The following is a 12,454-nucleotide window of genomic DNA, read 5'->3' as shown; positions in this document are numbered from 1 at the left end:
AACATGTTATCACTGAGTTACTCCAGCACTCTGTGAAACGTCACCTATCCATGTTCTCCACAGATGCTGCCTGACCCGCTGAGTTACTCCAGCACTCTGTGAAACGTCACCTATCCATGTTCTCCACAGATGCTGCCTGACCCGCTGAGATACTCCAGCACTCTGTGAAACGTCACCTATCCGTGTTCTCCACAGATGCTGCCTGACCCGCTGAGTTACTCCAGCACTCTGTGTCTTGTTATTAACGATAGCTGCCATCTGCTCCCCCGACTATAAACTGACCTTGAAACCTTGACTTCCCGTTTCTGAAGTTACCCCTTTAATTTGTGGTCTCATTAAAGTTGAGGACAGTGATTGTTGTTCCAGCTGCAGGTGTTCAATCACTACCCTACACACTGGCCAATATCCACCCATATCTTGACACACCAACAGTGGCGTCCTCAGCAAAGTTCTAGATGAATGTAAGATAGACACAAAAAGCTGGAGTGACGGGCCAGGCAGCATCTCTGGAAAAAAGCAAGAGGTGATGTTTCGGGTCGAGACCCTTCTTCAGACAAAGGGAAAAGGGAAACGAGAGATGTGGAAGTTGATACAGAGAGAGATAGAACAGTTGAATAAAAGTTATGATTCCAGGTAGCAATGGTAAAGGAAACAGGCCATTGTTAACTGTGGGCTAGGTGAAAATGGAGACAACGAGCCTCAGCACCACGAGTTTGGAAATAGTACAACTTGGGTGGGGAGGGATGGAGAGAGAGGATGCAAGGGTTACTTGGACTTCGAGAAATCAACGATAGACACAAAATGCTGGAGTAACTTAGCAGGGCAGGCAGCATGTCTGGAGAGAAGGAATGGGTGACATAGAAAATAGGTGCAGGAGTAGGCCATCCGGCCCTTCGAGACCTGGGAAAGGGAAATGAGAGATATAGACGATGATGTTGAGAGATAGAGAACACGGGGACTGTCATATGTTGAAAGACTGAAGCGACTAGGCTTGTATAGACTGGAATTTAGAAGGATGAGAGGAGATCTTATCGAAATGTATAAGATTACTAAGGGGTTGGACATGTTAGAGGCAGGAAACATGTTCCCAATGTTGGGGGAGTCTAGAACAAGGGGCCACAGTTTAAGAATAAGGGGTAGGCCATTTAGAACGGAGACGAGGAAAAACCTTTTCAGTCAGAGAGTTGTGAATCTGTGGAATTCTCTGCCTCAGAAGCCAGTGGAGGCCAATTCTCTGAATGCATTCATGAGAGAGCTAGATAGAGCTCTTAACGATAGCGGAGTCAGGAGGAGAAGGCAGGAACGGCGTACTGATTGAGAATGATCAGCCATGATCACATTGAATGGCTCGAAGGGTCGAATGGCCTCCTCCTGCACCTATTGTCTATTGTCTATTGTCAATCCCATGCATCCACCAAGAGAAACCGCTGCCGGATGCATGGTATAAACATCGAACACAGAACAGGAACAGACTTCTCCAGATGCGCCGTAGAAAGCATCTTATCGGGATGCATCACAGCACGGTTTGGGAACAGCCCCATCGAAAACCACAAGAAATTGAAAAGAGTTGTGGACGCAGCCCAGACCATCACACAAACCAACCTCCCTCCCATCGCCTCCATCTATACCTCACGCTGCCTCGGCAAGGCCAGCAGCCCAGACCATCACACAAACCAACCTCCCTCCCATCGCCTCCATCTATACCTCACGCTGCCTCGGCAAGGCCAGCAGCATCATCAAGGACCAGTCTCACCCCGGCCACTCCCTCTTCTCCCCTCTCCCATCGGGCAAGAGGTACAGAAGTGTGAAAACGCACACCTCCAGATTCAGGGACAGTTTCTTCCCAGCTGTTATCAGGCAACTGAACCATCCCACCACAACCAGAGAGCAGTGCTGAACTACTATCTACCTCATTGGTGACCCTCGGACTATCCTTAATCGGACTTTGCTGGACTTTATCTGACACTAAATGTTATTCCCTTTATCCAGTATCTGTACGCTGTGGACTGCTTGATTGCAATCATGTGTAGTCTTTACCCTGACAGGATAACAGGCAACAAACAAGCTTTTCTGTGCCTCGCTCGGTACACTTTGGATTTCAGACTTTACCTTGAGATACAGCCGGGAAACTGGCCCTTCGAATCAGTGAGTCCGCGCCGACCAGTGCTATCCCACTATCCTGACCACTAGCTCTATCCCGCACGCAAGAGGGACAGTTTACAATTTTCGGAAGGCAATTAACCTACAAACCCGCACGTCTTTGGAGGAAACCGGAGCACTTGGAGAAAACCCACGCGGCCACAGAGAGAATGTACAAACTGTGCACAGACAACACCCGAGGTCAGGATCGAACCCAGGTATCTGGCACTCTGAGGCAGCAGCTTTACCGCTGTGCCATCGTGTTGCCCTAAACGTGACAATCAACTAAAGTAAATGAAACCACGTAAATGGGAATTGTACTAATGTCTGTCAATAATCTTTCTGATCTGTACGCAATTGAAAAAAAATCACTTTACCTTGGTAAACGTAATAATAGATTTTAGAGCATTGTGGTCAGTTTTGGTCACCATGTAATATGAAAGATGTTTTTTCGCTGGAAAGGGTGCAGAGAAGATTTAGGATGATGTTACGTGGAGAGGTTGAGAAGGCTGTGTCTTTATTCCTTAGAGCACAGGAGGATGAGGGATGATCTTATCAAGGCGTACAAAATCATGAGAGGAATAGATTGGGTTGATGCTATCTTTTACCCCCAGGGCAGGGGAAGACATAGTTTTAAGCTGAGAGGGTAAAGATTTAATACGAACCTGAGGGGCAACGTTTTCACACAGAGGGTGGTGGGTGTATTGAACCAGCTTCCAGAGAAGGTAGTTGACACAGGTAACAATCACAAAATTTAGGAACCATTTGGACAGGGACATGCATAGGAGAGGTTTAAAGGGAAATGGGCCAAACGTAGGCAGGTGGGACTAGTGTAGATGGGGCATGTTGTTCGGTGTGGGCAAGAAGGGCCTGTACCTTATTGGTTGACTCTGTGAATTTAAACAAAGAACCTTTGCACCTCCTGTAATCACCAGTGGACCGGAATATGGAATGAGAGTTGACGGAAGATTCACCAAGAACCTGACTCTGGGGTACGGACGGGAGGGGGAGAAGATTCACCTAGAACCTGACTCTGGGGTACGGACGGGAGGGGGAGAAGATTCACCAAGAACCTGACTCTGGGGTACGGACGGGAGGGGGAGAAGATTCACCAAGAACCTGACTCTGGGGTACGGACGGGAGGGGGAGAAGACCATGAGGGTTCACACACAACACGACACAAGACAAGGATTAGACCAACTCCATTTATTGAGGCATCAATCAGGACTCAACATCGAGAGGGGAGACGGAGAGGGTTGGAGGGGATGGGAATGGCAGAGGGTGGCAGGGAGAGGTGGGGGAAGGGAGAGGGTTGTGGGGAATGGGAGAGAGGAGGAGAGGGTTGGAGGGGGATGATGGGAGGGGGAGAGGGTGGGAGGGAGAGGTGGGGGAAGGGAGAGTGTTGTGGGGAATGGGAGAGAGGAGGAGAGGGTTGGAGGGGAGGGGGGATGGGAGGGGGAGAGGGTGGGAGGGAGAGGTGGGGGAAGGGAGAGGGTTGTGGGGAATGGGAGAGAGGAGGAGAGAAGGGGATGGGGACAAGGGGAGAGCGTGAGATGGGGAGAGGGAAAGGGGAGAGAGACGTGGGGTAAGAGGACAGGGGAGAGGTGAGAGGGTTGAGTGGAAGGGGGAGAGGGTTGCGGGAGAGAGGAGGAGAGGGTTGGAGGGGAGGGAGAGAAGGGCTGTAAGACTCAAAGTTGAAGTCAGGGGTCAAAGTAGGAGGTTAGGATTAGGGTCAAGGGAGGGTGAAGTGTTCAAGGTTGGGTTGAGGGTGAGGGTTCAGGGGTCGTAGCCGAGGTCAGCGGTCGTAGCCGGGGTCAGGGGTCGTAGCCGGGGTCAGGGGTCATAGCCAGGGTCAGGGGTCGTAGGTGGGGTCAGGAATCAGCCCCCGAACACCTTGCGGACGAGGAGGAGTGGGGCGTGTTCCGGCAGGTTCCGCATGTCGTCCTCCAACAGGGGTCTGGACCCCAGGTAGACACCAGCCTCCCCCGGGGAGACTCCCGCCTGCTGCTCGATCTGCCGCCACAGGTCAGAGAGTGACGGGTTGCAGGTCAGGTCAAAGGTCAGCCTTCGGCCACCGCCGGTGTCCAGGGTCAGTGAGCGGCGCGTGGAAGGTGCCGGAATCCAGGCGACGGCGTGTCCGGCGCGAGGGGTCAGCCAGGCCGTCTCAGGGGTCAACGAGCCCAGGTCAGGGGTCACCATGGCAGCCAGGGAGTGACCGGTCAATGAGGGGAACTGGACAGAGAGAGAGAGAGAGAGAGCAGGGGTCAAACAACTGGTCAGAGACAGAGAAAGAGAGTGGGGGAAAGAGAGCGAGTGGGGGAGAGAGTGGGACGGAGAGACAGAGGGACGGGGAGAGAGGAAGGTGAGGGGGGAGAGAGAGATGGACTGGGGGAGTGAGAGACGGGAAAATGAGAGAGACGGGGAGAGAGAGAGACGAGGGGAAGGCGAGAGAGGGGTAGAAAGAGAGGGACTGGGGGAAGGAGAGAGAGAGACGGGAGAGAGAGAGACAGGGGAAAGGGGAGGGAGAGAGAGAGACAGGGGAAAGAGGGGAGGGAGAGAGAGATGAGGGGAAGGAGAGAGAGGGGGAGAAAGAGAGGGACTGGGGGAAGGAGAGAGAGATATGGAGAGAGAGAGAGAGAGAGACAGGGAGAGAGAGAGGGACTGGGGGAGAGAGACAGATGGGGAGAGAGACGTGGAGAGAGAGAGACAGGGGAAGGAGAGAGAGACGAGGAGAGAGAGAGAGAAACTAGGGGAAGGAGAGAGAGTGAGACTTGGGGAGGAAAAAAGGGAGACTAGGGGACGACGAGAGACGGGGAGAGAGAGAGACGGGGAGAGAGAGACGGGGAGAGAGAGACGGGGAGAGAGAGACGGGGGAGAGAGACGGGGGAGAGAGACGGGGAGAGAGAGAGAGAGAGAGACAGAGATAGAGAGCGAGACTTGGGGAAGGAGAGAAAGAGACGGGAGAGAGAGAGAGACGGGGAAGGAGAGAGACGGGGAAGGAGAGAGAGCCGGGGAGAGAGAGACGGGGAGAGAGAGAGCGAGACGGGGAGAGAGAGAGAGACGGGGGAGAGAGAGAGCGAGACGGGGAGAGAGAGAGAGACGGGGGAGAGAGAGAGCGAGACGGGGAGAGAGAGAGAGCGAGACGGGGAGAGAGAGAGAGAAGAGGAGAGGGAGGGCAAGTCTTGGGGAGGAGAGAGACGGGGCAAGAGAGACCGGGGAGAGAGAAAGAGAAACTAGGATAGAGAGAGCGAGACTTGGGGAAGGAGAGAGACAGGGAGAGAGAGAGGGAGAGAGAGAGAGATGGGGAAAGAGAGACTGGGGAGAGAGAGAGAGGGAGACTGGGGGAAGGAGAGAGAGAGAGGAGAGAGACGGGGAGAGAGAGACTAGGGTAATGAGAGAGAGATTGGGGTGAGAGAGAGAGAGGGAGATTGGGGAGAGAGAGAGTGGGGAGAGAGAGAGAGAGACTAGCGGAGAGAGAGAGAGAGACTGCGACGGACTCACCACCTCCCGATACATGGCGATTGCAGTCATGGTCCGTGCAGTCTGGCCGTTTCGGGGAGTTTGTTTGACGATGATGCTCGGCTGCTGGTTTATATGGCAGGGAGAGACGTTGCCTCCTCAGCCACAGGTCCAGTCAGCGGGGAAAGTGGAACTAACAGTGGGGACGAGGGGAGGCTGGGGAACCACACAGGGGAGATTCCCAGAGCAAAGTCTACCCTGGTCAACAACACAGGGGGAGGGAGAGAGAGGAAGGGGTGGGGAACCCTACACAGGGGAGATTCCCAGAGCAAAGTCTACCCTGGTCAACAACACAGGAGGAGGGAGAAGGGGGAGAGCATGAAGAGGGAGGGGAGACAGAGATAACATAACATAACAACATAACAACACTTTATTGTCACTCGGCACAACACCGAGCGAAACTTCAGCAGTCACACAAAACACAGCAAAAAGAAAAGAACACAGGACACCCGACCCCAACACAAACATCCATCACAGTGATTCCAAACACCCCCTCACTGTGATGGAGGCAACAAAACTTCCCCTCTCTTCCCCCCGCACCCACGGACAGGCAGCTCGACCCCTACCGAGGCAACCGACACACACAGCCCCCGCAAGGGGATGGAAGGCCCCCCGGCCGAGCCGCCCCGGGCACCGCAACGTCCCGCGGCCACACCGGGCGATGTTAAGTCCAGCGGCCGAGCCGCACCGGGCACTGAAACGTCCCGCGGCCGAGCTGCGCCGGCGATGTTAAGGCCCGCAGCCGACCCGCGCCGGGCGATGGAAGGCCCCGCGGGCGAGCTGCGCCCCGGGGAAGAGACCTAATAAAAGAAAGGTTTCCCCCCGCCCCACCACACATACACAGCCAAAAACAGAAACAAAAACCATCCCAACACCGACACAAACAAAAAAAAAGAAAAAAAGACAAGACTGCCAGAGAGCCGCAGCCATTAGGCGCAGCCAACTCCTCCCACAGCGACAGGAGGGGAGACAGAGATAGGGAGGTAGAGAGAGAATGGCAAGGGGGAGAAAAGGAGAGAGGGAGGGAGAGAGAGATGGGGAAAGAGGGGGAAGGGAATGGGGACGGAAGGAGGGAGAGAGGGAGGAGGGAGAGAGAGGGAGGGGTGGGGAACTCCACACGGGGGAGATTCCCAGAGCAAAGTCTACCCTGGACAACAGTGGAGGAGGGAGGAGAGTCAAGTCAAGTCCATTTTATTTGTACAGCACATTTAAAAACAACCCACGTTGACCAAAGTGCTGCACATCTGATTAGGAAAAAAAAAAGAAACATACAGTGGCAGGCAGCCAAACACAACGGCGCGGTCATCTTGAACAAAATGTTTAACTAAAGCAGAATGGTGCCCCGCGACCGCGCCGCACCGGGCGATGGAAGGCCCCGCGGCCGCGCCGCACCGGGCGATGGAAGGCCCCGCGACCGCGCCGCACCGGGCGATGGAAGGCCCCGCGGCCGCGCCGCACCGGGCGATGGAAGGCCCCGCGGCCGCGCCGCACCGGGCGATGGAAGGCCCCGCGACCGCGCCGCACCGGGCGATGGAAGGCCCCGCGACCGCCCCGCACCGGGCGATGGAAGGCCCCGCGGCCGCGCCGCACCGGGCGATGGAAGGCCCCGCGACCGCGCCGCACCGGGCGATGGAAGGCCCCGCGGAAGAGACCTAAAAAAAAAAGAAAGATTTCCCCCCCCACACCCCCCCCCCCCACCCTCACCCCCCCCCCCCCCCACCCAGATGATCGATATTCCCAAATTATAGAAAGAGACTCAAAAACAGAAAATCAGACCGATCTATTTCCAAGAAGTTCTAAATATCAATTCTTCTGGAGCAGAGGCCTCTTACATGGTTACCGATGTGGGGGGAATGAGGTGGGGGGGGGGGAGAGTGGGGGGAATGAGGGGGTAGGGGGGGGAGAGTGGGGGGAAAGAGGGGGTGGGGGGGTGAGTGGGGGGAATAAGGGTAGCAGAGGCATGCAGGACAGAGAGAGAGAATGTGGGAAAGGAGGGAGGACCGCACTCTGGGAGGTGGGATTGGGAGAGGAGGGAGTGTCACACTGCGGGAAGGGAGAGGAGGGAGCGCCGCAATGCGGGAGGGGAGGGGAGGGGAGGGGTAGGGGGAGAGGAGGGGTAGGGGAGAGGAGCGCCCCACGGTGGGAGGGGTAGGGGAGGGGACGGGTGGTGAGAGGAGGGGAGGGGGAGGGGATGGGTAGGGGAGGGAGCGCCCCACGGTGGGAGGGGAGGGGAGGTGAGGGGAGGGGAGGGGGAGGGGAGGGGTAGGGGAGGGGAGGGGAGGGGAGGGGAGGTGAGAGGAGGGGAGGGGGAGGGGATGGGTAGGGGAGGGAGCGCCCCACGGTGGGAGGGGAGGGGAGGTGAGGGGAGGGGAGGTGAGGGGAGGGGAGGGGGAGGGGGAGGGGAGGGGTAGGGGAGGGGAGGGGAGGGGAGGGGAGGTGAGAGGAGGGGAGGGGGAGGGGATGGGTAGGGGAGGGAGCGCCCCACGGTGGGAGGCCACGGTGGGAGGGGAGGGGAGGTGAGGTGAGGGAGGTGAGGGGAGGGGAGGGGGAGGGGGAGGGGAGGGGTAGGGGAGGGGAGGGGAGGGGAGGGGAGGGGAGGGAGCGCCGCACTGTGTTTGCTTTTTTTAACCAAAAATAATTTGTACGATTATTAAAAATAATACTTACAGCACAATATAAAACGAAACAAAACCCACCGCCTGAATACACGTCAAACCAATACACCAAATAAACCCCTGTACAACGACATTACAGTCCACATCGAGGGTGACTTCCACCCCCCGCGGTGCCCAGCGGTCCCGGAGACCCCCCCCCCCCCCGAGTGCCCGTGGACAGCGCGTAGACCCTCTCCAATCCCACCCGGGCACGGACGTTACCCCGGAAAAGAGGCAGGCAGCCGGCTCGGGCAGAGCCCTCTTCCGCCTGGTGCCGTGACTCACGGATGGCCAGCTTGGCCAGGCCCAGGAGCAACCGAACCAGGACATCCTCAGCCCCCCCTAGCCTCTCCCCTACACACAGGGTGTCCAAATATGAGGATGGTGGGTGTGAAGTGCAGCCAGAAGGCAAGGAGCAGCCCCTTTAGATATTGGAACAGACAATAGACAATAGACAATAGGTGCAGGAGTAGGCCATTCAGCCCTTCGAGCCAGCACCGCCATTCAATGCGATCATGGCTGATCACTCTCAATCAGTACCCCGTTCCTGCCTTCTCCCCATACCCCCTCACTCCGCTATCCTTAAGAGCTCTATCCAGCTCTCTCTTGAAAGCATCCAACGAACTGGCCTCCACTGCCTTCTGAGGCAGAGAATTCCACACCTTCACCACCCTCTGACTGAAAAAGTTCTTCCTCATCTCCGTTCTAAATGGCCTACCCCTTATTCTTAAACTGTGGCCCCTTGTTCTGGACTCCCCCAACATTGGGAACATGTTATCTGCCTCTAATGTGTCCAATCCCCTAATTATCTTATATGTTTCAATAAGATCCCCCCTCATCCTTCTAAATTCCAGTGTATACAAGCCCAATCGCTCCAGCCTTTCAACATACGACAGTCCCGCCATTCCGGGAATTAACCTAGTGAACCTACGCTGCACGCCCTCCATAGCAAGAATATCCTTCCTCAAATTTGGAGACCAAAACTGCACACAGTACTCCAGGTGCGGTCTCACCAGGGCCCGGTACAACTGTAGAAGGACCTCTTTGCTCCTATACTCAACTCCTCTTGTTACGAAGGCCAACATTCCATTGGCTTTCTTCACTGCCTGCTGTACCTGCATGCTTCCTTTCATTGACTGATGCACTAGGACACCCAGATCTCGTTGAACTCCCCCTCCTCCTAACTTGACACCATTCAGATAATAATCTGCCTTTCTATTCTTACTTCCAAAGTGAATAACCTCACACTTATCCGCATTAAACTGCATCTGCCATGTATCCGCCCACTCACACAACCTGTCCAAGTCACCCTGCAGCCTTATTGCATCTTCCTCACAATTCACACTACCCCCCAACTTAGTATCATCTGCAAATTTGCTAATGGCACTTTTAATCCCTTCGTCTAAGTCATTAATGTATATCGTAAATAGCTGGGGTCCCAGCACCGAACCTTGCGGTACCCCACTGGTCACTGCCTGCCATTCCGAAAGGGACCCATTTATCCCCACTCTTTGCTTTCTGTCTGTCAACCAATTTTCTATCCATGTCAGTACCCTACCCCCAAAGCATGTGCCCTAATTTTGCCCACTAATCTCCTATGTGGGACCTTGTCGAAGGCTTTCTGAAAGTCGAGGTACACCACATCCACTGACTCTCCCTTGTCAATTTTCCTAGTTACATCCTCAAAAAATTCCAGTAGATGCAACCTCACACACTCCATATACACGTGGTACACAGACTCACACACTCCATGTACACATGGTACACAGACTCACACACTCCATGTACACGTGGAACACAGACTCACACACTCCATGTACACGTGGTACAAAGACACACACACTCCATGTACACGTGGTACACAGACTCACACACTCCATGTACACGTGGTACACAGACTCGTCCAGCCTGCAAAAGTGGCAGGCGGCTGGCAAGTCTGTGAACCGCGTGAGGAACAGGTTGCAGGGGACTCCACGGGGGGCAATACCCTTCACCCCAGGTTCCCGATGGAGAGGGGCAGAAGGGCCTGTCCACTTTGGCGATTTTAAGGCGAGTGCCGGTGACTAGGCTGTCGCCGACAGTTCGCCGGGGTGTCGCGGGCATGATCGTGAGGAGTCTTCCAAGAATCGTAGTGGATCTCGGAGCGTCGCTGAGAAATCAAACGGTTTGAAATTTCTCAGCGGCAGCTGGCTTGTCGCCAGGTATCGTAGCTTATTGCGGGCGCTGTCGCATGCTGTCCCCAAGTTTGATGTTCTATTAGATGCATTTAGAAGCACATATTAAAATAAGTAAAGTCATTTCAAAATACCATAAAATGTTTGTGTTTAACTAATTTATTTATCGACAGGGCATTTGACAGGTAGATTGGAGACGACAGTTTGACGGTCAGGTAAGCGTGGGAATTTGTGCGATGTTTTTGGCCTCAGCCATTACATTTAAAGTGGGCTCCAAACCCAGATATGCAACCCAGAAACCAGATATGCATCTCCCTTACATTTTCAAAGAATGCCCACACACTTTACACAAAAATCCACCGAACCACTTTTAAAATTACATTTTTAATGCAGCTATTAGTAAACTGGAAGTAGATCCAGTTTATTCCTTGTTACAGTGAAGCTTGGTTTTCAAGTAACCCATGCAAGGTGTTATAGTTCAAAACTCTCAAGTACTTACCGACTTGTCAGTGATTTCAGCGAAAATCAGGACGCCGGAGAAGCATTGACAGCGTGGGAATTTTCGCGATGTTTGAGAAGACGGTGTAATCTCGACCTGACTCGGCATTGTCGTGGACATTGTCGTGGTCACTGTCGTGGTCATTGTTGTGGTCATTGTCGTGGTCATTGTCGTGGTCACTGTCGTGGTCACTGTCGTGGTCCTTGTCGTGGTCACTGTCGTGGTCCTTGTCGTGGTCATTGTCGTGGTCATTGTCGTGGTCATTGTCGTGGTCATTGTCGTGGTTACTGTCGTGGTCATTGTCGTGGTCATTGTCGTGGTCATTGTCGTGGTCATTGTCGTGGTCATTGTCGTCGGGTACAAGAAAAGTTCGGCGATCTACTACGACTTTGACAGTCGCCGGCAGTCGCCAAAAAGATCGCCTAAGTGGGACAGGCCAGTGTACGGACGGACGGTGGACCAGGGCGAGGAAGCGCAGGGTGTGGAGGAGGAGCCCGTACAGGAGGGAGGTGAAGGGCGTCGAGGAAATGCGGCTCATGTTGTGCGGGACCGGCTCCCGAGAAGCATCACGGCGCCTGGGTCCGAGCAGTAGTTCCGGCCGAGCGTGGGTTTGCTCAGCCGCGAGTACCCCACACGCTCCAGCCCCCCGACACCCAGTGGGGTGGGACAGGGGGGGCATTCTCACACCCGGGCCCCCCGACACCCAGCGGGGCGGGACAAGGGCCGGCTGCTCTCACGACCCGCGACACCCAGCAGGACGGATCATCCGGCGGCTGCTCTCACCCCCGGGCCCCCCGACACCCAGCGATGAGAGGCAAGGGGGGCCGCTATCGCCCGGGCTGTGACCCCCCACCAGCGGGGCAGGACAAGGGGGGGGGGGTGGTGGTCGACAGCAACCAGGTTCCAGACTCTCAGCAAGTCGCGGTAGAAGCCGGGGATCCCCAGCAGGACAGCTCGGCTGACGCCCACCATCGGTACCCGCGTACCTGCATGAAGGCAGCGGCCCCGATGGAGAAGGTGCGTCGCCGACACATGCCACCTGGGGATACGCTCCGAGTACAGGTATCTCTGCAGGGTCTTGAGGCGGAGAGATGCCACCTGGGTTCGGATCCACACCAGCGACTGACCGCCCCCTCAATCGGGAGACTCAGGACCGCTGCACAGACCCAGGGCTTTCCGTTACCCCAGAAGAAGTTCACCAACCTCTTCTGGATGATCCCAGCAAAAGTGGCTGATGGGACCAATGTGGTCAATCTGTACCAGAGCAGGGAAGCCACGAGTTGGTTAATGACCAACACCCTGCCCCGGTAGGAAAGCACCCTGAGGAGACCCGACCAGCGCTCCAGCCGGGCGACGACTTTCAACTCCAGCTCCTGCCAGTTCGCCAGCCAGGTCTCCGCGACGGGACTCAGGTAGACTCCCAAGTAAAGGAGGCTCGTGGTGCTCCAGGTGAAAAACCGCATCTCCTC

General features: G+C 55.4%; 1 protein-coding gene across 1 annotated transcript; it reads right to left on the bottom strand.

The window, feature by feature from the left end:
• Positions 1-3,401: 3,401 nt before the first annotated feature.
• Positions 3,402-5,773, bottom strand: LOC144592290 (uncharacterized). Its single transcript, XM_078396814.1, has 2 exons — positions 5,641-5,773; positions 3,402-4,371 (listed from the first exon to the last, which is right to left on the bottom strand). Exons 1-2 carry the CDS (start codon positions 5,668-5,670, stop codon positions 4,018-4,020), a joined length of 384 nt encoding a protein of 127 aa, XP_078252940.1. The 5' UTR covers positions 5,671-5,773; the 3' UTR covers positions 3,402-4,017.
• Between the last annotated feature and the right edge of the window lie 6,681 nt (positions 5,774-12,454).

The sequence above is a fragment of the Rhinoraja longicauda genome, chromosome 3 (assembly GCF_053455715.1).
Source record: "Rhinoraja longicauda isolate Sanriku21f chromosome 3, sRhiLon1.1, whole genome shotgun sequence".
NCBI lineage: Eukaryota > Metazoa > Chordata > Chondrichthyes > Rajiformes > Arhynchobatidae > Rhinoraja > Rhinoraja longicauda.
The sequence above is the reverse complement of the archived record's forward strand: the minus strand, read 5'-3'. Positions and strand labels throughout refer to the sequence as shown.